The sequence below is a fragment of the Orycteropus afer genome, unplaced genomic scaffold (genome assembly GCF_000298275.1).
Source record: "Orycteropus afer afer isolate SDZICR_OR568_19922 unplaced genomic scaffold, OryAfe1.0 scaffold00877, whole genome shotgun sequence".
NCBI classification, from domain to species: Eukaryota; Metazoa; Chordata; class Mammalia; order Tubulidentata; family Orycteropodidae; genus Orycteropus; species Orycteropus afer.
In genome coordinates, this window is record NW_006922464.1 from 268,026 (window position 1) to 291,034 (window position 23,009).

The 23,009-nt window shown below is 38.0% G+C and overlaps 1 protein-coding gene across 1 annotated transcript in view; it reads left to right on the top strand.

Moving 5' to 3' along the window:
• ERO1B (endoplasmic reticulum oxidoreductase 1 beta) overlaps window positions 1–23,009 on the top strand; it is a 221,834-nt gene that overhangs the window by 63,775 nt on the left and 135,050 nt on the right. The window contains exons 4-5 of the mRNA XM_007958206.2: window positions 3,180–3,221; window positions 5,709–5,791. Coding sequence (XP_007956397.2) covers window positions 3,180–3,221; window positions 5,709–5,791 — 125 coding nt within the window. The remainder of the gene's footprint in view (window positions 1–3,179; window positions 3,222–5,708; window positions 5,792–23,009) is intronic.

Genomic DNA, 23,009 nt, shown 5'->3' on the forward strand with positions numbered 1-23,009 from the left:
AGTATTCAGGTATTTGTTTTCAATCTCATTTATTCTGTCTTCCATTGCATCAATTCTACTCCTTTGCCCTTCCAATGTGTTATCTATTTCTGACAATTTAGTATTAATCTTTTGGAGTTCTGTCTGTGGATTTAGAATCATTTCTAATTTTTAATTTATTTTGTCATTTTGTTCTTGTATTTTCTTCCAAAATTCTTCTAGGGTTTTATTCTGTGTTTTCTTTGGTTTGTCTCTCAATCCTTTGAAGATACCTAAATATAATTCTTTTGAATTCTTTATCAGAGTTCCAATGCTGCTTCTTCCTCAGGGATGTGTTCTTGGTCTGTATCCTGCTCTCTTGTTTCTACCACCGTATCCTGCTTCTTTGTGTGGACTGTGATGGTCTGTTGTCTCCAAGGCATTGTGGCGTTGTATTTATATCTGTGTTAACTGTTTGTGAAGAGCAGCCATGCGTAATTCAGGCTCTTCCTGGTGGTTTTTTATCGTTGGCCCATTGGTGGAGAAGGAGGGAGTGGCTCTCGCTTAGTAAGTGAAGTTGCAGAAGGTGTGGGTGTAGTTGTGTCTTTTCGGGACTGTTGTTGTCTCCCACTGAGTTAGATGCAAATTACAATTGAATAACCATCAAAAAACTAAAAGCCCATGGATAAAAAACACACCATGTAACCACATAGGAACAGTAACCAAGAAAAGAAAAAATGGCAAAAGAGGAAGAAAAAACAAGAAAACTTGCAATATCTGTGGATAGGGCACTTAGAGAAAAAAAGTAGAAAATGAGCCTAATGAAGGAAAAAAATGGGAAAATTGCAAAAAGAAAAATAAGGAATGGCTTTAACCACAAAAAAAGGGGCAAAAAAACCCACTTAAATGAAAAGAAAAATTTTTCAACCAGCAACAGGGAAAAGAAAAAATGCTGAAACGTGGGATCCTGGAGGGGAAGATTAAGAATAATAATAAAGAGTACAAAAGTATTAATAATAATAGTTGTTTTAAAACAGAGAAATACAAGCAAACTAATCATCAGAAAAAAGAAAATGAAATAGAAAAAAAAATTGGTGGAGGACAGGGCAGGGCACCCAGGCTCCGTCTGAGCACAGAGACTGTGATGGAGTTCCTGTGGGCCCAGAAGGTAGGTGGGAGTGCGGGATGGCCGCACTTCCATTTACCAGGTGGGTGTGGGGCATAAGAGTAACAAAAGGAATGTGGTACCTTTTCACTCTTGCAGGTCTGGAGTGTCCTTGGGGTTGCTGGAAAGCAGAGAATATGTTCTTAAGCCCCAGGAATCTGTGAGAGCACTGTCTCTTTAAATGTTGAAAATTGTCAAGCCGCTTTTAAACCTTCAAAATGGTGGCGCCCTCCTCCTCCTGACTGGCAAATGTCCACACCTTAGCCCGCGCTTGTCTTCACCTTCTCCTTTTATTCCCCAGCCACCAGAGCAGTCCTCTGTGCAGTCTGTGGCTAGCAGGGCTGATTTTTAGGTTAATTCTTAGGTCCTACCACCACTTGGGAATCTCCAAGCTTACACATTTTGTTTTGTGACATTGATTGCAATCCCCACAATGTAACAATATTCTTCCCCTTTCCTCTTTGAGTTCCCCATTTCCAATCTTCCTTCTTTCTTGTTCCTTCCTGCCTTTTGTGCTTTGTTTTTGAACAAATACTGCCCTTTTGGTCTTATGTGGTTGTCTGTTCTCAGGAGTACATTCTTTACAGTGTTATTGTTCATGTTATAGGCCTGTCTATTGTTTGGCTAAAAATGATCCCCCGTGGTGGATTCAGTTCAAGCTTTGAAGGATGACTAAGGGCTGCCTGTCTCTATCATACCAGTAAGCTGATCTTTTTATGATTGTAAATTTGTTCTACATTTTTCTCCCATTGTTTTGCAGATGTTCTTTGGTCCCAGTCAGAGCTATTGGTAGTGGTAGCCAGACAACATCTAGTATTTCTGGTCTCAGGATAGTAGAGGCTGCGGTTCACGTGGTCCATTAGTCAGTCCTTTAGACTAATCATTTTCTTAAGTCTTTGATCATCTTTGCTCTGGACAGGGAGAAACCAATAGTTGTGTCTTAATTTTGCTATTACATTTATAGCTCATGGTTTCACATATTGGAAACCAGTTCCCTGGGCTGATCAGAAGACCAACCTGGGATTGCTACTTTATGTATGATTTTTTTGTTTAAAATTATATTTGATAAGCCACTTATAATAATTCATATATTTGTTTTTTGAAGCTTAAACTAATTATTGGCTTTGTGGAAAAGAAAGTTGGACCTACATGCAGTTCTTCCACTAGTAAATCTTAGATTTTTTATAATTAATCATATGGGCCAGAAATTAAAAAAAAAAAAAAAAAAAAAAGCCTCTTGCTGTCTAATATGAATCCAAAATTGCTTAAACTTTTACGATCATCTTAGAGCAAAGTTAAAATTAAATATTAGTCAAAATCCAAACCCATTGCCGGCAAGTCAATTCCGACTCATAATGAACTTAAAGGAAAGAGTAAAACTGCCCCATTTGGTTTCCAAGGCTGTAAATGTTAATGGAAACAGACTGCCACATCTTTCTCCCACAGAGTGGCTGATAGGTAGTTTTGAGCTGCCAACTTTTGGTTAGCTGTCTAAGGCTTTAAACCTTGCACCACAAGAGCTCTTTAGCAACCCTATAAGACAGAGTAGAACTGCTCCATAAGGTTTCCAAGGCTATAAATGTTTTTGGGAGCCGATTGCCTGATCTTTCTCCTGCAGAGTGGCTGGTGGATTCAGTTGAGCACTTTAACCAGTGAGCCACCAGGGCTCCTTAAGTATAACGTACATTTAAATAATTTTGAATTTGTAAGAGCTTCCCTCTCTGTAGTAAGAAAGTTAATGATGTAGTCTTTTAAATCTGAAAGTGATATGAACTATTAAAAAAAATAATGCATTGGAAGTTATTAGACCTGATTTTTGACTCTCTGAATTTGTATGCATAATTCAGTTTTCAATATTGTAATTTACAAGTTGGTAAATTGGGATACCTCTTTACCTTTCACTTCAAGAGGTAATGTAAAAATAGAATTTGAATGAATATTCATTTGTTCCCCTGGTAATAAAATACCCTGTGAGTTATGGCAATGGCATTACTAATTTGTGAAGAAATCTAAAAAATGATAAAAAAAAATTTTGTGTGTGTGTTTTTCTTTTAAGAGTAAAATACCAGTTGGAATTAAAGCTGGAAGTTCTAATAAGGTAAGTCACTTTTCTTTCTTGAGTATTCTGCTATAAGTAGTGAAGCTTAGCATTTACTACTTGACAGAGTGGTTACAACAGAGAACCATAATATGGTTAGTTGGAGACATTTTGCCTAAGAATCCCAAATCTCTAATTCTTACAGCAAACATTCTAGTTCCTTTACAATTAAATATATATAGCTTCTTTAAAGTTACATCAGTTCTGTTATGGAACCTCTAGAAGAGTCATAAAGTGTAATTATTGTGTCATATCGATAGGTGTTTTATCACACAAATGTATTTATTTCATTTTCTGTTTTGACTAGTCAGCCTGTTATTTTCAGTATTGTATTTTATACATAGCAAATAATTATCAAGATATTGTAAGCAGAACACTTTCAAATAATATTAAAAATATTGCTTTATTAAAGAGTACTCTTTCTTCTTGTGAACATGCCATGACTCACTTTGTAATTAATGTATTTTTAGATAACAGTCTACTTCTTGTTTTTCACTATTAGATGTCTGTAGAAAAGTTCATCATACTCTCTACTTCCTTCTTGTGCATCATCTCTCCATTTTTTTTCTTGCTGTCTTCCCTGTGTGGCCTTTTGTTTGTGCCCTCTTTATCCTTTTTTAACTTTTTATTGTGATGTAGTGAAAACTTACAGACAAAATTCATTTTCCATTCAACAATTCATGATATTTTGTTTCATAGCATTGATTGCAATCCCCACAGTGTAACAGCTCTCTTCCCACTTCCTCCCTGTGGTTACCTTTTCCCAGTGTCCTTCTGTCCTGTGCATTTGTGCTTTCTGAGCTTTATTCCTGCACAAATACTTCCCTTTTTGTCTGTTATGGTTGGTAATTCTAAGAAGTGCATACCTTCCTGATGTAATTGTTCACCTCGTAGGCCTGTCTGTTGCTCAGCTGAAAGTTGAGCCACAAGAGTAAGCTCAATTCCAGGCCTGAAGGGTCTTGGATCTGACTCATAGCGATCCCTCCTTGGGTTTTCAAGGCATTATCACTACAGAAAAGATTGCCTAACCTTCTTTCCGAGGAGTGGCTGGTGGGTTTGAACCGCCAGCCTTCTGCTTAGCAGTCAGATGCCTTAGGCACTATGCCACCAGAGCTCCCACAAAGGGCCACAGTCTCTATCAATATGAGATTTGTTCCACATTTTTCTTCCATTCTATCCAGTATCTCCAATTTTGATCCCCATTCCAAGTGGTTGGCAGTGGTAGCTGGGTACTGTCTAGTTCCTTTGGTCTCAGGGTCTTATAGGCTGAGTTTCCCATTCTCTGCTAGTCCTTTGGACTAATTGTTTCCATGTGTCTTTGATTTTCTTCATTCTTCTGTGCTCCAAATAAGGAGAGACCAATAATTACATCTTAGATTGTTGCTCACCAGCTTTTAAGACCCTAATTGCTACTCACCAAAGTAGGATGTAGAATGGTGTTTTTGTGAACCATGTAATACCATTTGAGCTTTATGTCCCCCATGACTATCATTCCAAGCCTGTATTCATTTTTGTTTCAGATCTATGATAATTAAGTGCAACAGTGTAAAGACAGTTGAAACCCCTTCTGAAAGTCTTCCCAATCCCATTCTGTTTCTTTTCTCCCCAGACTAACATACTTTTCTGAAGTTGATGTAGATCTTTCTATGGTTTTATACTTTCCTCACACATGGTTTCTACAATAATATATAGTTTTGTGTAAAATCTAAACATTTTTAAAATGATATTGTGTTTTTATACTGTTTCAGGTTAAATTTTTTTTTTGTTAGTAATTTTACTCAACATTATGCTTTTGAGATTTTTTTTTATCTCTATTGACATATATAGATCTTGTTTGTTCATATTAACAGCTATGTAGTATTCAATTGTGTGACCATATCACAAGTTAGCCATTTCTCTATTTATGGGCATTTCAGTTGTTTCTAGTATTTGCTATTATAAACAATGCTGCACTAACATCTTTGTCCTTTGCCTTTGTGTCCTTGTGCACACATGTAAGAGTTTTTCCAGATCTATATCTAGAAGTAGAATTGCTGGGTCATAGGGTAGGTATGCCTGACTCAATATTGTGATACAATACCAAATACTTTTCTGAAGTAGTTGTACCTCTTATTCTTTTCTTTTAATTGTTGCCTTGGGGTATGGTCTCAGTAGTGGGATTACTGGTTCAAGGATTTATATTTTTATAACTCTAGACATATGTTGTCAAATTACTTTCTCAAGATGTTTTTCTCAATTTATAGCATCACCCAATGCACCAATACTAATTTTAATATTTTTAATATCTTTGCTTTACTTATTTAATAGGTGAAAATTTATGCCTCATTTTCATTTGTATTACTTACATAGATAAAGGATTTTGATAATAGGATGTATCTACATTTAGTAGTATATATCATCACTGACAGATTGATTATTCTGCCATAACTTGAAATAAAGATAAGGTAATAATTATTATATTAAACTTCCTTGTGAACTTCCTTGTAGTACTTGAAAATGGCAAACAATACCAAAGAATTAGAAGACTGTGAGCAAGCTAATAAACTAGGAGCAATTAACAGCACATTAAGGTAAGTTTAATTTTCAAAAAATTTCATATTAAGAGAATATTCTCTTATTTAGTTTATTTGAATGAGAAATCTTTTGTTTTATATTTTTTAGGAATTTTATTTTTCTTACAATTTTGATAAAACTTTTGCTAACCATTAAATTTTCAACTAATAAATTTTTAAAGGGAGCTCTGGTAGCCTAGTGCCTAAGGCACTTGACTGCTAACCTGAAGGCTGGTGGTTCAAACCCATCAGCCACTCCTCGGAAGGAAGATGGGGCAATCTACTTCCGTAGTGATACTGCCTCAGAAACCCAAGGAGGGGTCGCTGTGAGTCGGGTCGGACTCGACAGCACATAACAACAACAACAACAACAGATTCTTAAAAGGACGAAGAAGTTACTCTTTAAAAAGTTGCTCCAACATATAGTAATGCGTTGTCAGTGAAGGCAAACATGGGTATACGGGTGGATAAATGGGTGGACTGGCTGAACTATTAAGTATGTCTGTGCAGCGGGGAGTGTACCTAAGGCCATGTATAGGGTTGGCAGACAATGGTTCTACAAGTGTATTTGTATGTTCTATAAGAATTTCTGTTCTGTAAGGTGTATAGAAGAGCTGATAAGGGACAAGGTTGTAGTCACTTCTTGGTCACAGCCAGTTACCCAGAGGGATTGAGTAGTTGAACCTGTGGACTCAGGACCATAGTTGCAGGGGACATCAAGCTCAATTGGCATAACTTACTACACAAAATATTGTTCCACCTCCTCCTTTGGTGAGTAGCGACTGGGATCTTAAAAGCTTGCAAGCAGCCATCTAGATGTAATGATGGGTCTCTCCTCATCCAGAGCAAAGAGTAAAGAAAACCAAAGATTCATGGAAACAATTAGTCCTAGTGACTGGTACACCATGTGATCCGCAGCCTATATGACTATGATATCAGAAGAACTAGATGGTGCCTGGCTACCACTGTCAACCACCTGGAGGAGGATCTATGTAGGAGATCCTGGAAAGAGGGAGAACAATGTGGAACAAAACTCCAAATCATTTGGAAAAAAAAGGGGGGGACCAAGTTTGCTGTTCTGATAGAGCCTGGTAGAATCACTAAGACTATGGCCCCTGGCTGCCCTTCGGGTCTGGAATTGAACCTACACCTGTGGCTTCTAGCCAAACAAAGGACAGGCATATGAGTTGAAAATTTACCTGAAATAGATACACTCCTTGGAGAGAGCAGTCATGGGAGAAAGAAGGGTTGTTTATGCACAGGCAGACAGCTCGGGGCGGGAGTGCATGGAGGAATGGACACAGGGAAAAGGTAACTACCGGAAAGAAGTAGGAGGAGAGCTGTTGCATTGAGGTAAATTGTAGTTAATGTCATGAGACAAAGTGTACATGAACTGCTATATGGAAAGAGAATTTGCTCTGTAAACTTTCACCCAAATCACAATTAAAAAAAAAAAAAGTTGCTCCCTCAAGCCCCTGAAACTATGGTCCCTAGTCACCCCTCAGGCCTGGAATTAAACTCACTCCCATGGCTTCTAGCCAAACAATAGATAGGCATATAAGGTGAAAATTTCCACCAGGTAGGTATTCTCCTTAGAACAATCAATCATGGGAGATCAAAGGGAACTATTTGCACAGGGAGATAGCTCAGAGGTCAGGAATGCAGGGAGGAAGTAGGAAGAAAGGATTGGCAATTGCAGTCAATGTCATGAAACAAAATGTGTATAAACTGTGTAGAAAATGAATTTGCTCTGAAAACTTTTACCTGAATCTCAATAAAATTAAATTTTTAAAAAAGTTGCTCCCTTTGGGTGATTTGCCTTTAAATTTCTAGACTGTATCATCAGTAGTAAAGCTATCAAAAAAATAGAAATTTAGAAGATTGCTCAGTTAGCAAGGCTTATTGACGCATTTTTCCTGAGTGGTATGGGAAAACGGGATTTTGAACCTTTATGTCTTTTATAAATTATATAATTCAATCTTTATGTTACATTTAGAGTGATAAATATTAATTATTAATATAACCATTACATTTCATAGATTTTTTTTCTGTTTACTTTTCCTCATTAGTACTAAGCAAAACTCTGCTTCTGAAGCTCAGCATAAATAATTTATAAACTGTTTCAGATTATGTAGTGTAAAATGACTGAAGATAGCTGTAGTTGGGGTATTGAATAATGTAAAAATACTTTTAAAGACTTTTCCTGTTTGTTTAGATTTGTATTTGTATATTATAATTGTTAAAAACTCATAATAAAATTAGCAGTCTTATGTATTATTTATTGAAACAAAAGTTTTAATATAGAAAAGTTCAAAGGACAATATAATAAACACCCACATACCCTCAATTCAAAATGAATAATAACATTGTCTACCATGTTTTGGGGAGCTCTGGTAGCGTAGTGCCTAAGGCACTTGACTGCTAACCAGAAGCCTGGCAGTTCAAACCCACCAGCCAGTTCTTGGAAGGAAGGTTGGGCAATCTACTTCTGTAGTGATACCGCCTTGGAAACCCAAGGAGGGGTCACTGTGAGTCAGGTCTGACTCAACAGCACATAACAACAACAACAACCATATTTTGAAGAAATGAGGGACATTACAGATAAATTTGAAGTCCCCTATGTCCTATTCCCTAGTTTAATTTTCATCTCTTCTTCTCTAGAGGCAGCTACTGTCATGAATTTAATGTATATCTAGTATGCAGTCTACATAATTATTTTCTTATACCTCATATGTATATTTATAGATAATAAGTAGTTGTATTTTGTGTGCCCAGTTTTATTTTTGTTTTGTATAAATGATGTAATACTGCACTTGCCATTCTACAGGTTTTTTTTTTTAGTGTATATTTTGCTTTCCAGATCTGTTCATATTGAAACACAGAAATGTATCCTAATCTATTCCTCTATCAGTAGACATGTAGATTGTCTTCAGTTTTTCACTTCTACAAACCATGCTGCATTGAGTATCCTTGAATATGTCTTGTGTGTGTGTGTGTGTGTGTGCATGCATGTGCAATGGAAGAAAAAAAATGCTAGATATTAAGATTGTCCATTTGCAATTGCTCTAGTTATTGCCTGATGGCTTGCAAAAGTGCCTATGTGAACGTATGTATGTACTGCCTGCAGTACTGCAAATTTCTTTTGTTTTCTAAATCTTTACCAAAAGTTGATGTTTAATGGATGTGAGAGTTTAGTTGTTTTTTTTTTAATGATTGTTTAATTTCTATTTTGTTGATGAATAGTGAGGTTGAACTTTTTTCATATGTTTATTGGATCTTTGGGTTTATTATTTATTCAACAATGTATAATAACCTATAATATGACAATCTCGATTCTAAGTTACTAGGAAAGTGCTGTGTACATGATAAACAAAATTCCTGTTCTCATGTCGCTTAACCCTAGTGGGAAGAGGTATACAGGAAATAAGTAAAATACATGCAAAGTAAGGAAAATGGTGATGAGTACTAGGGAGAAAAATTAAGCAGGGAAGAGGGACAGAGAGGGCTAAGAGTGAGGGAGTGGCACTGTTTGAAAAATGGTGGTCAGAGAAGGCTTGAGTGATAACAGGACATTTGATCAGAGAAGTGAAGAAAATGAAGGCATAAGTAATACAGCTATATGTGTATATGTCATATGTGTATTCCAGGCATTTGTATGTTAGTGAAAAGGTCCTGAGACAGAAGTATGCTTAGACTATTTGAGGAACCATAACGTGGACAGTGTGGCTGGAATATGTCAATTAAGAGCAAAGTAGTAGAAGATGCTAGTGAAGGGAGTGGGGTAGAAATCTAATAGAATCTTGAAAGCAATTATGAGTGAGTGGGATAAAAAGTTATTGGAGAATTTTGAGTAGAGGAGTAAGAGGTATGTTGCAGAAACCTGGTTATGTGGTTATTGTAGTAATCCAGATAAAACATTGTGGTGATTTAGGCCAGGGTGATATCAGTGGAAGTGATGAGAAATGGACAGATTCTGAATATATTTTGAAGATTGAGCTGATAGGATTTGCTGAAGGATTAGATGTAGGGTGTAAAAAGAAACTGATTATTAGCTTTGGGCCTGAAGAACTAGAAAACTGGAGTTGCCATTTACTGAACTGGGGGACTTGAAGGAGGGACAAGTTTGATAGAAAATTGGAGTTCAACTTTGTTAACTTTTGTTAAATTTGATCTTCCTAACCAGCAAGCTGGCAGTTCAAATTCACCAGCCACTCTTTGGAAGTAAGCTTGGGCAATCTACTTCCATAGTAATACTGCCTGGAAAACCCAAGGAAGGGTCGCTGTGAGTCGGATCTGACTCGACAGCAGTGGGTTTGTTTCTTTATGAGATCCAAAGGGGCCCTGGTGACAAGTTAAGTACTAGGGAACTAATGGAAAGATCAATGGTTCAAACACAACAGCTGCTCTGTGGGGAAAAGATGTGACAGTCTGCCTCCATAAAGATTTACATCCTTGGAAACTCTATGGGGGCAGTTCTGCTTTCTCCTACGGGGTCACTATGAGTCAGTACTGACTCCATGGCAGTGCTTTCAGTACTGTACCACCAGAGCTCCTTAATGAATATATGGTATTTAAAAATACTAAACCTGAATGAAATCACCAAGGAGAATGTATAGTCATTACAAACTTTAGAAGTGATTTACCTGTTCATATTCTTTGCCATTGTTTCTCCATTGGAGGACTGGCTTTTTAAATTACAGTTATTGATTTGTAGGCATTCTTTATGTAATCTGATAGTGATCTTTTGTTTGCTATGTATATATGGGTTGTTAAGGCTTGTATTTTAATTTTTTTTTGTTGAACAGAAGTTACTAATTAAAAAAAAAAAAAAAAAAAAAGTGGTGGCATAGTGCCTGAGTCATTTGACTGCTAACCAAAAGGCTGGTGATTCAAACCTATCAGCCACTCCTCAGAAGGAAGACTGGGTAATCTCTTTCTGTAGAGATACTGCCTCAGAAACCCAAGGAAGGAAAATAACAAATGCTGGCGAGGTTGTGGAGAGATTGGGACTCTCATACACTGCTGGTGGGACTGTAAAATGGTACAACCATTGTGGAAAGCAGTATGGCGATTCCTTCAAAAGTTGGAAATACAAATACCATTTGACCCAGCCATCCCATTACTAGGTATATACCCTAAAGAAGTGAGAGCCATAACAAGAACAGATATATGCACGCCGATGTTCATCGCAGCACTATTTACAATAGCCAAAACTTGGAAACAACCTAGATGTCCAACAGCTGAGGAATGGATAACCAAACTTTGGTACATTCACACAATGGAATACTATGCAACGCTAAAGAATAATGTAGAATCTGCAAAACACCGCATAACGTGGATGAACTTGGAGGACATTATGCTGAGCGAAATAAGTCAGTCACAAAAGGACAAATATTGTATTAGTCCGTTATTGTGAAAGTTAAGGAAAGGTTTATATATTGGAGGACATTTTCTTTGTTGGTTACCAGGGGTGGGAGGGAAGGGGAGGGAATGCTGTTAGATAGATAGAGATAAATATTGATTTGGGTGAAGAGAAGGGCAATGTACCAAATGTGAGTGACCAATATGGCAGCATTGAGGATGAGAAAGACAGAGAGAGTTACATGGGCAGTACAAACAACAAATATGAACCCCTTTGTAAATACAATACTGAGTTGTCAATGAAAGCAAACATGGGTATAGGGACGGATAGATGGGTGAACAAGCTAAACAATTATGTATGTCTAAATGGAGAGTGTATCCAAGATCATATACAGGGTTGGCAGACAATGGGCCTCTCGAAGAGTATGAAGGGATGGACACTGGGAGGAGGTAACTTTGGGGAGGAAGTGGGAGGGGAGCTGCTGCATTGTAAATTTTGGTCAATGACATGAGACAAAGTATATGTGAACTGCTGTATGAAAAGTGAATTTACTCTGTAAATCTTCACCCAAATCCTAATAAAAAAAAAAAAGAAAGAAACCCAAGGAAGGGTCACTATGAGTTGAAATAGACTCAATGGCAATGAGTATAGTATATACATGCAGTGAGGTATACAAAAAGTGTGAAGGTCAGTTCAGTTTTACAGAGTGAACCCACTTGTGTTACCACCACCCTGAACAATGTACTTGTAACCTAGAAGACTACCACATATACTTTTCTAGTCTTGTCACATTCCAAAGTTAACTATGATTTGAGTTACACTGTCAGATTAGTTTTATCTCTTTATATAAATGGAAAAATATATTCTTTTGTATTTGGCATAATTCTGTTCCAACATTATGTCTGTGAGAATCATTCATGTTTTTCATATTTTAATTTAATTTACCATTTAATTCTTTTTAGTTAGTTTATAGTATTCCACAGTAATAATCTGCTATGATTCCTGGATGTTTTCCATTTTGGGGCCATTTCACATAATATTTTTGTGGAAATCTGTATACATTCCTACTAAGGATATACTTATGAGTCAAAGTGTTGTTGTTAGTTGCCATTGAGTTTATTCTGATGCATGGAATATTGCCAAATGGTTTTCCAAAATGATTGTACCAATTTACACCGCCACTATCAGTATCAGTATACACGAGTTCCTTGTTGCATAATTTCTTCAACAGTTGGTACTATGATTTCTTAAAAAGCTTTATTGAAATATAGTTGACATACATAATATATGTGACAACTGCACATATTTAAAGTGTAAAATTTGATGTGTGTGTGTGTATGTATAACAACCAAAAAAAAAAACAAAAACAAAAAAAAAACCTCTCACTGCCTTTGAATTGGATCTGACTCATAGAGACCCTTCCTTGGGTTTCCAAGGTAGTATCACTACAGAAGTAGATTGCCCAGTCTTCCTTCTGAGGAGTGGTTGGAGGGTTTGAACTACCAAACTTTTGGACATCAGTCAAATGTCTTAGGCCCTATGCCACCCGAGCTCCCTATATATATATATATACAAAACCATCATCAAAATCAAAATAATGATCATATATATCACCTTAAAAAATTTCTTCATGACCTTTTGCAATTTCTTCATCTTAAACCTTCCAGCTCTTCCCCAGGAAAACCCTGGAAACTGCAGGAAAACCCTGAGACTTTTGGTCACTTCTGATTAATTTGCATTTTCTAGAATAGAATCCCATTTCCCCTATCAGTGGGATCTTGTAGTATGTATAAGGAGCTCTGATGATGCAGTGGTTAAAGCCTCTGGCTGCTAACCAAAAGGTCAATGGTGTGAATCTACCAGGTGCTCCATGGGAGAAAGATGAGGCAGTCTGTTCCTGTAAGGATATACAGTCTTGGAAACCCTATGAGGAATTTCTGCTCTGTCTTATAGAGTACTATGATTCAGAAGCAACTCAGCGGCACTGGTTTTGTTTTTATTTGTTTATAGTATGTATCAGTTTCCTTTTGTCTGGCTTCTTTCCTGTTCTTGTTAGGTGCTATTAAGTCATCTCCGACTCATAGCAGCCTTATGTACAACACAACAAAACACTGCCAGATCCTGTGCCAGCCTTGCGATTCCTTCTATACTTGAGCCCATTGTTGCAGCCACTATGTCAATCCATCTTGTTGAAGGTCTTCCCCTTTTTCAGTGTCCACTTTACCAAGCATGATATCCTTCTCCAGAGAATGGTCCCTTCTGACAACATGACCAAAGTAGGTGAGATGAAGTCTGACCGTTCTTGCCTACAAGGAGCATCCCTGCTCCATTTCCTCCAGGAGAGATTTCTTAGTTCTTTTAGCAGTCTGCAGTACTCTCAGTGTTCTTCACCACCATTACAACTCAAAAGCCTCAACTTTTCTTTGGTCTTCTTTATTCATTGTCCAGTTCTCACATGCATATGAAACCAAAACAAAAAATCAAACTCAATGCCGTCGAGTTGACTTCAACTCATAGTGACCCCTCCTTGGGTTTCTGAGGCAGTGTCACTACAGAAGTTGATTGCCCAGTCTTCTGAGAAGTGGCTGGTGGGTTTGAACTGCCAGCTTTGTGGCTAGCAGTTAAATGCCTTAGGTACTATACCACCAGAGCTCCCCACATGCATATAAGACCGTTGAAAATACCATGGCTTGGGTTAGGCACACACAGTGATTCAGTAGACATCTTTGCTCTTCAGCACTTGAAATAGGTCTTTTGCAGCAGATTTACCCAATGCAGGACGTCTTCTGATGTCTTGACTGCTGCTTCCATTGGTGTTGATTATAGAAACAAGTAATATGAAGTCTTTGACAACTCCTATCTTTTCTCCATTTATCGTGTTGCTGCTTATTGGTCCATTGGTGAGGATTTTTGTTTTCTTTATATTGAGTTATAACCCATACTGCAGACTGTAGTCTTCAATCTTCATCAATAAGTGCTTCAAGTCATCCTCACTTTTAGCAAGCAAAGTTTTGTTGTCTGCATATCACAGGTTGTTAATGAGCCTTCCTCCAATCCTGATGCCACATTCTTCTTCATATAATCCAGCTTCTCAGATTAGTTGCTCAGCATACAGATTGAATAAGTATGGTGAGAGGATACAACCCTAATGTACTCCCTTCCTGATTTTAAACTATGCAGTATCCCCTTGTTCTGTTTGAATGACAGCATATACTAGTCTATGTACAGTTTCCTCATGAGTACAATTAAGTGTTCTGGAATTCCCATTCTTCTCAATGTTATCCATAATTTGTTATGGCCCACAAAATCAAATGCTTTGGCATAGTCACTAAAACATCTTTCTAGTATTCTTTGCTTTGATCCAAGAGCCATCTGACATAAGCTATGATATCCATCATTCCATGTCCTCTTCTGAATCCAGCTTGCATTTCTACAAGATCTCTGTCAATATACTGCTTCACCTATTTGTGAATTATCTTTGGTAAGATTTTACTTGGATGTGATATTAATGATGTTGTTTGATAATTTCCACATTCTGTGGGATCACCTTTCTTTGGAATGGGTACAAATATGGATCTCTTCCAGTCAGTTGGCCAGGTAGAGCTGTCTTCCAAATATCTTGGCATAGGTGAGTGAGTGCCTCCAGTGCAGCATCTGTTTGTTGAAATACCTCAATGGGTATTCCATCAGTTCCTGGAGCCTTATTTTCACCACTTCCTTCAGTGAAGCTTCGACTTCTTCCTTCAGTACCATTGGTTCTTGATCATACGCCACCTCCTGAAATGGATGAACATCAACCAATTCTTTTTGGTACAGTGAGTCTGTATTTCTTCCATCTTCTTTTGATGCTTCCTGCATCATTGAATACTTTGCCCATAGATTCTTTCAGTATTGCAACTCAAGTTTAAATTTCCTTTTCAATTCTTTCAGATTGGGAAATTCCAAGCATGGTCTTCCCTTTTGGTTTTTTAACTCCAGCTCTTTGCACATTTCATTATAATAATTGACTTTGTTTTCTTGAGCTGCTCTTTAAAATATTCTAGTCAGCTCTGTTATCTTGTCATTACTTCCATTTGCTTTAGCTACTGTCTGTTCAAAGGCAAATTTCAGAGTCTCTTCTGACATCCATTTTGGTCTTTTCTTTCTTTCCTGTCTTTTTAATGACTTTTTGAAGTCATGTTATTGATGTCATCTCACAATTCCTCTGGTTTTTGATCATTGGTGTTCAGTGCATCAAATCTGTTCTTAGATGGTCTCTAAATTGAGGAGAGATATAATGAAGGTCATATATTGCCTCTCATGGACTTGTTTTAATTGTCTTAAATTTCAACTTGAACTTGAATGTGAGTAGTCTGTTCCACAATCAGCTCCTGGCCTTGTGTTGGCTGAAGATATGAGCTTCTCTGTCACCTCTTGCGACAGATGTAGTCAGTCTGATTCCTGTGTACTCCATCTGGTGAAGTCCATGTGTATAGCTCCCATTTGTGTTGTTGAAAAAAAGTATTTGCAATGAATTAGTCATTGGTCTTACCATGCAATCTCCAGCATTGCTTCTATCACCAAGGCTAAATTATCCAACTACTGGTGATTCATCTTTGTTTCCAATCTTTGCTTTCCAATCACCAGTGATAATTAACACATCCTGACTGCATGTTTGGTCAATTTCAGACTGTAGAAGTTGATAAAAATCTTTTAATTACCTCATCTTTGGCCTTGGTGGTTGGTGTGTAAATTTGAATAATAGTAGTATTAACTGGTCTTCCTCATAGGCTTATGGATGCTATCCTATCTGTCACTGACAGCACTGTACTTCAGGATAGATCTTGATACATTCTTTGTGATGACGAATGCCATGCCATTCCTCTTCAATTTGTCATTCCTGGCATAGTAGGTCATATGGTTGTCTGATTCAAAATGGCTAAAACCAGTCCATTTCAGCTCACTGATGCCTAGGACACAGATCTTTATGGGTTCCATTTCATTTTTGCTAACATCCAATTTTCCTAGATGCATACTTTGTACATTCCATGTTTCAATTATTCATAGATGTTTGCTGCTGTTCTCTGGTAGCATAGTGGCTAAAAGCACTTGACTTCTAACCAGAAGGCTGGCGGTTCAAACCCATCAGCCACTCCTCGGAAGGAAGGTTGGGCAATCCTACTTCTGTAGTGATACTGCCTCGGAAACCCAAGGAGGGGTCGCTATGAGTCGGGGCCGACTCGACGGCAAACAGCAACAGCAACAGCTTCTCAGTTTGAGATGTGCCACATCAGCCAGTAGGGGTCCTGAAAGCTTTACTCTATCCTCATCATTAAGGGTGGCTCTATTCAGAGGAGACAGCTTTTTTCCAGTCATAGTTTGAGTGCCTTCTGACCTGAGCGACTCATCTTCTGGCACTATATTGGACAGTGTTTCAGGGCTATTCATAAAGTTTTCCAGTAATATATCAGACAATATTTCACTATCCATAAGGTTTTCACTGGCCAATTCTTTGAGAAGTGGATGGCCTCTTCCTTCTTCCAAGTCTGTCTTAGTCTGGAAGCTCTACTGAAACCTGTCCACAATGGGTAACCCTCCAGGCATTTGAAACACCAGTGGCATAGCCTCAAATCCCACAGTAACACTCAAGCCACCACAGTAGGACAAACTGACAGACAAGTTTGTCTCCCTTAGCTGTTGGAAATGGCTCTGCTTACTTTCTGGTCTCCCTCAGCTGCTCCAACATCCACCTGCCATGGTGGCTGGCTCACTCACCCAGTCTGCCCTCAGGTGCTCCAAGCATCTGCCTTCCATGGTGCCCACTTTGCTCACTCTGCCTGCCCCTGGGTGCTCCAAACACCTACCTTCTGCGGTGCCCAGGACTTCTTTCCTGTAGCACAATTATTTTGAAATTCATCCACGATATAGCATGCATTGATAATTCATACTTACTTTTTGCTGAGTAGTATTCCATTCTATGAATATATCACAATTTCTTTTTCAATCATCTGTTTATGGCCATTTGGATTGTTTCCATTTTGAAGCTAACATAAGTAGTGCTGCTAAGAGCATTCATGTACAAGTCTTTGTATAGAAATATGCCTTCATTTATCTTGTATAAATTCCTCGTATTAGAATGGCTGGATCATATGGTAAGTGTATGTTAGTTTTCTAAGAAACTGCCAGTTTTTTCCAAAGATATTATACCATTGTGCATTCCCATTAACTCTGTGTGGGAGCTCCAGTTGCCCTACATCATCAGCAGCACTTGGTGTGTTCATTCTTTAATTTTAGCCATTCTCATAGGTGTAATGGGAGCTCATTGTACTTTAATTTGCCTCTCTGTAATGATGCAAATGATGTTGAACATGTTTTCATATATTTATTTGCTGTCCATATATTTGATAAAATATTTGTTCACATGTTTTGTCCGTTTTAAATTGGACCGTTTTCTGATAGAGTTCCTATGTTCGGGGTATAAGTCCTTTATCAGATATATGATTTGTAGATATTTTAGCCTTTCTGGGACTTGTATTTTCATTCTTTTAACTGTATCACTTGAAGAGCAGAAGTTTTCAGTTTGATGAAGTTCAGTTTATCATTTTGGCCTTAAGTGGGTTATATTTTTTATATCATATATGAGAAATCTGTGCCTAATGCAAGATCACAGGGATTTTCTCCAGTAATTTCTTTTCCTTTATTTAAGACAAAACAAAATTATTGTGATTTGGGTGAAAGTTTACAGAACAAATTGGTTTTCCATTTATCAATTCATATACATTTTGTTTTGTGACATTGATTGTAATCCCCACACCAGAACTCTTCCCACTTCTTCCCTGTGTTTACCATTTCCATTCATCCTTCTTCCCTATCCCTTCCTACCTTTTGAACTTTATTTCTGGGCAGATGCTGCTCTTTTGACCTCATGGTTGATGGGCCTAAGGAGTGCTTAACCTCCCTGGTGTTATTGTTCACCTTCAAGTCTGTCTGTTGTTTGGCTAAAGTTGAGCTACAGGGGTGACTTCAATGCTAGCCTTGAAAAGTCTCTAAGGGCCATTGTTTCTGAGGATCAACCAGTCTCTGTCAGACCACTAAGCCTGATCTTTTTTCTGATTTTGAACTTTGTTCCCCATTTTTCTCCCACTCTACTGAGGACCTCCTATTGTGATCCCTTTCAAAGCAGTCAGCACTGATAGGCAGACACTTTCAGACTCTTCTGCTCTGAGTTGTTAAGGCTGAGGAGTACTTTTTTAAATTGTGATTTGGGTGAAAATTTACAGAACAAATTCACTTTCCATACAGCAGTTTACATACACTTTGTCTCATGACATTGACCATAATTTACCACAATGCAATAGCTCCCTTTCCACTTCCTTCCGATCGTTACCTCTTCCCAGCGTCCATCCCTCCATGCACTTCTGCTCCCTGAGCTGCCTCCCTGTTCATAAGCAGCCCTTCTTTCTCCCATGATTGTTCTCTCCAAGGAGTGTATCTACCTCAGATAAATGTTCAACTCATATGCCTGTCTTTTGTTTGGCTGGAAGCCAAGGTGTGGGTTCAATTCCAGACCTGAAGGGAAGCTAGGGGCCATAGTCTCAGTGATTCCACCAGGCTCTATTGGACCAGCAAACCTGATCCCCCCCTTTTTTTTTTCTCCAAATGATTTTGAGTTTTTTCCCACATTGTTCTCCCTCTCTATCCAGGATCTTCTATAAAAATCTCCTTCCAAGTGGTTGACAGTGGTAGCTGGGCACCATCTAGTTCTTCTGGTCTCATAGTCATATAGGCTGCATATTGGATGGTGTACCAGTCACTGTACTAATTGTTTCCATGAATTTTGGGTTTTCTTCATTCTTCTTTGCTTTGGATGAAGAGATACCCATCGTTGCATCTACATGGTAGCTTGCAAGCTTTTAAGATCCCAGTCCTCTGGACTAATTGTTTTTGTGCATCTTTGATTATCTTCACTCTTCTTTGTTTTACATGGGGAGGGACCAATAGTTTCACCTCAGATGGCCACTCACAAGCTTTTAAGACCCCAGTCACTTCACCAAAGTTTGGACTGTGATATACCAGTTGCCATTGATGTCCCTCAAGACTGTGATCCTGAGTCCCGAATCATAGCTACTCATTCCCTCAAGGTGTTTGGTTATATGTAAGAAGTTTTCATAACTTTGTCCCTGTATTCTCTACTATTTTCATAGATATATTGCCAGTATGTATAAATACATTTATCGAAACAGCCTCTGTCAAACCTATATATATCTGTGAGTATACTCCCATTTGCCCTTATACTTGTTTAGCTTGCTTGTCTATCTGTGCATTCATTCATGGATTATTGTGTTTACCATGATTGTAGGATTGTGTATGTAATAGATTTACTTTTGTTGCTTTTTACTCTTGTGCTCCTCCCAGCATCTTACTTTGCCTTAATCATTTTATACTGACCTCCCATTTATTGTACATTACCTTTCCCTTCACCTAAGTTATTATGTATCTATGCTATAGTTAGTGATTTACTCTCCCTTACCCTCACACCCCTGGTAACCTTACTGTGAGTAAACCTTTTCTTGACTTTTTACACTAGTGGTCTCAAACAGTATTTGTCCTTTTGTGAATTTTCATGCAGCATAATGTCTTCCAGGTTCATCTATGTTATGAGGTGTTTTGCATAAGGTTCATTCTTACTTTTTAATGTTGTGAGTATTCCAATGTATATATGTATTGTAATGTATTGTATGTATGTATTGTATTTTTTATCCATTCATCCATTGATGGCCACTTAAGTTGCTTCTTTCTTTTTGCTGTTGTGAGTATTGGTGCTATGAACATGTGTGTGTGTATCAGCTTGTGTCACAAATCTTATTTCTCTAGGATAGATACCCAAGAGCAGGATTGCTGGATCATATGATATTTCCATTTCCAACTTTTTAAGAAAATGCCTTATCATTTCCCACAGTACTTGTACTGCTTTCCAGTGCCACCAACAGTGTATGAAGGTTCCAGTTTCTCCATACCCTTGTCAGCATTTATTTTCTGTTTTTTGAATTTTGCTGTTAATGCTGGGATGAGATGATATCACGTTGTTGTTTTCAACAACAATGACTGTTGATCAAGCATTTATTCATATGTTTGTTGGTCATCTGATTGTCTTTGGTAAAGTGTCTCTTCATGTCCTCTGCCCATTTTTTAATTGGATTGTTTGTCTGTTGCTGAGGTGTTGAGGTTTTCTATAAATTTTAGAAATTAGTCTCTTTCTGATATGTAGTTGCCAATTATCCCCCCCAGTCTATATGTCCTCTTTTTACTCTTCTGGTGAAGTCTTTTGGTGCACAAAAATTTTTAAATTTTGGGGGATTAGTCATCTAGTTTCTCCTCTGCTGTTTTTGAGTTTTTAGTTATGTCTGATAGTGTATTTATGCCATGTTTTAGGGCCCTAAAGTTTGCTCCTACTTTTTCTTCTTTTTTTTAATTATTTTTTTTATTGTGCTTTAGGTGCAAGTTTACAAACCAGAGTTTGTTTTACATTCAACATTTCATATACATTTGATTTCATTCTCCAAATACCATCCCCAGCCCTAACCCACTCTCCTCCCATCTCTTCTCAGTAACCCTTCTTCCATGACTCTCATAGTTATGCACTCCTGTGTGTCCTGCATTTCCTACATGAGGATGTTGCCCCTCTGGTGCCCCATGGTCAATTGCTCCAAGGGATGCATCTCCATAGAGTATGTGGGTGCATCACCCTGGGTTGAGTGGTCTGTGTGTGTGTCTTATTTGCTATTGGGTTAAGACCCAGCCCCTGGGAGTGAGTTTTATTTCAGGCCTGAATTGTATCCCAGGGCTATATAGTATTGGGAGTCCCACCAGAGTCCATCCAACCAGTAATTCTGGTCATTATTGTGTTTTTGGATTTTGTTCTACATTTTCCCTCCCAATCTATCCAAGATCTCTAGTTTTGATCCTGTCCTGAGTGGTTGGCATTGGTAGTCAGGCACCATCTAGTTCTTCTGGTCTTAACGTCAATCATTTCCTAGGGTGATTGCTTCCTGATGTCCTTGTGTTTTTTTTTTTTTGCACTCTTCTTGACCTCCTACAATAGGAGATCATTAGCTGCATCTTAAATGGCCATTTGAAAGCTTTTAAGACCCCACTCACTACTCACTAATGTAGGTTGTGGAACAAGATTTTATTTATTTTATTGTGCCAATTGAGTTTGGTATCCCCTAATATTATGGTCCTGAGTCACTAGATCTGTTGGATCTCTCTCCCACTGTGTCTGGCTGTCTGTAAGGGATTGCTCTTTGTGTGTCTTCTGTTGTTTCTATAAGGATTGAAGCTATTTTGTATCACTAGTATCTGTGCAAGATTAGCCTCAGCTGAATCTATCCTTGGTCTAGAGTATAATCCTGTTCAATGACCCCCATCTGATCTCCTCAGATGTTTATGTGTTTATCTGTAGCCTGGTGTTCGGTGTTAATGGTAACGCAGTATTGTGGATATACTGGTATTATCCTCTGTCATCTATACTTAGGTGCACAATTTGGTGTCCTCCTTTTCCCTAATGTTATGGTGGTCACAGACTCTCTCCATACCAACCCTCCCCTTACCCACCTCAGTGTGTGGCCCCCAACTAGCCCAAAATTAATCATTTCCCTTCCCCCTCCCCATAACTTACAAAGTGAGTTCCCTTCCTTAAGCAAACCCTTCTTTGTCTTTTTACAGTAATAGGCTCATACAATATTTGTCCTTCTGTGATTGACTTATTTCACTAGGGATATCGTCCTCCAAGCTTATCCACATTGTTCTTTACTGTAGCATAGTATTCCATTGTGTGAATGTACCATAATTTGGTTATCCCTTTATCCGTTGATGGGCATTTAGGTCGTTTCCATTTCTTTGCCATAGTGAATTGTGCTGCAATGAACATAGGTGTGCATATGTCTGTTTGTGCCCTGCCTCTCACCTCTTTAGAATATATTCCTAGTAATGGAATTTCTAGGTCAAATGCTATTTCTGTTTTCAGTTTTTTAAGGAAACCCCATACCATTTGCCACAATGGTTGTACCATTTTACAATCCCATCAGCCATGTGTGAGAGTTCCAATCTCTCCGTAACCTTGCCAGCATTTGTTATTTTCTGTCCTATTGAACTTTGCTATTATTGCTGAAGGGAGATGATATCTCATCATTGTTTTGATTTGCATCTCTCTAAATGACTAAAGATCACAAGCAATTCCTCATGTGTTTGTTCGCCACCAGCATATCCTCTTTAGTGAAGTGTCTGGTCAAGTCTCTTATCCATTTAAGAATTGGGTTATTTGTCTTTTTGGTGTTGAGGTATTTTCTATAGATTTTAGAGATAAATCCTTTGTCAGCTATGTCATAGGCAAATATTTTCTCCCAATCTGTAGGTTCTATTTTAACCCTTTTGATGAAGTCTTTCAATATGCATAAGAATTTAATTTTTAAAAGGACCTAGTCATCTAGCTTCTCTTCTATCTCTTGTGCATTCTGGGTTATGTTTGATAGTCTGTGTATGCCATAAATTAGGGCTCTTAGATTTGCCCCTATTTTATCTATGATGAATTTTATAGTTCTGGGTTTTACATTTAAGTCTCTGATCCAACTTGAGTTTGTTTTTGTGTATGGGGTGAGGTATGGGTCTTGTTTTATTTTTCTGCAAGTGGATATCCTATTTTGCCAGCACCATTTGTTAAAGAGACTATCTCTTCCCCATTTAATGGGTTTTGGGCCTTTGTCAAAGATCAGCTATCCATAGATGGATGGGTGTATTGCTGGGTTTTCGATTCTGTTCCATTGGTCTATCTGTCTATCACTGTACAAATACCATGCTGTTTTGACTACTGTGGCTGTATAGTAGGTTTTTTTTTTT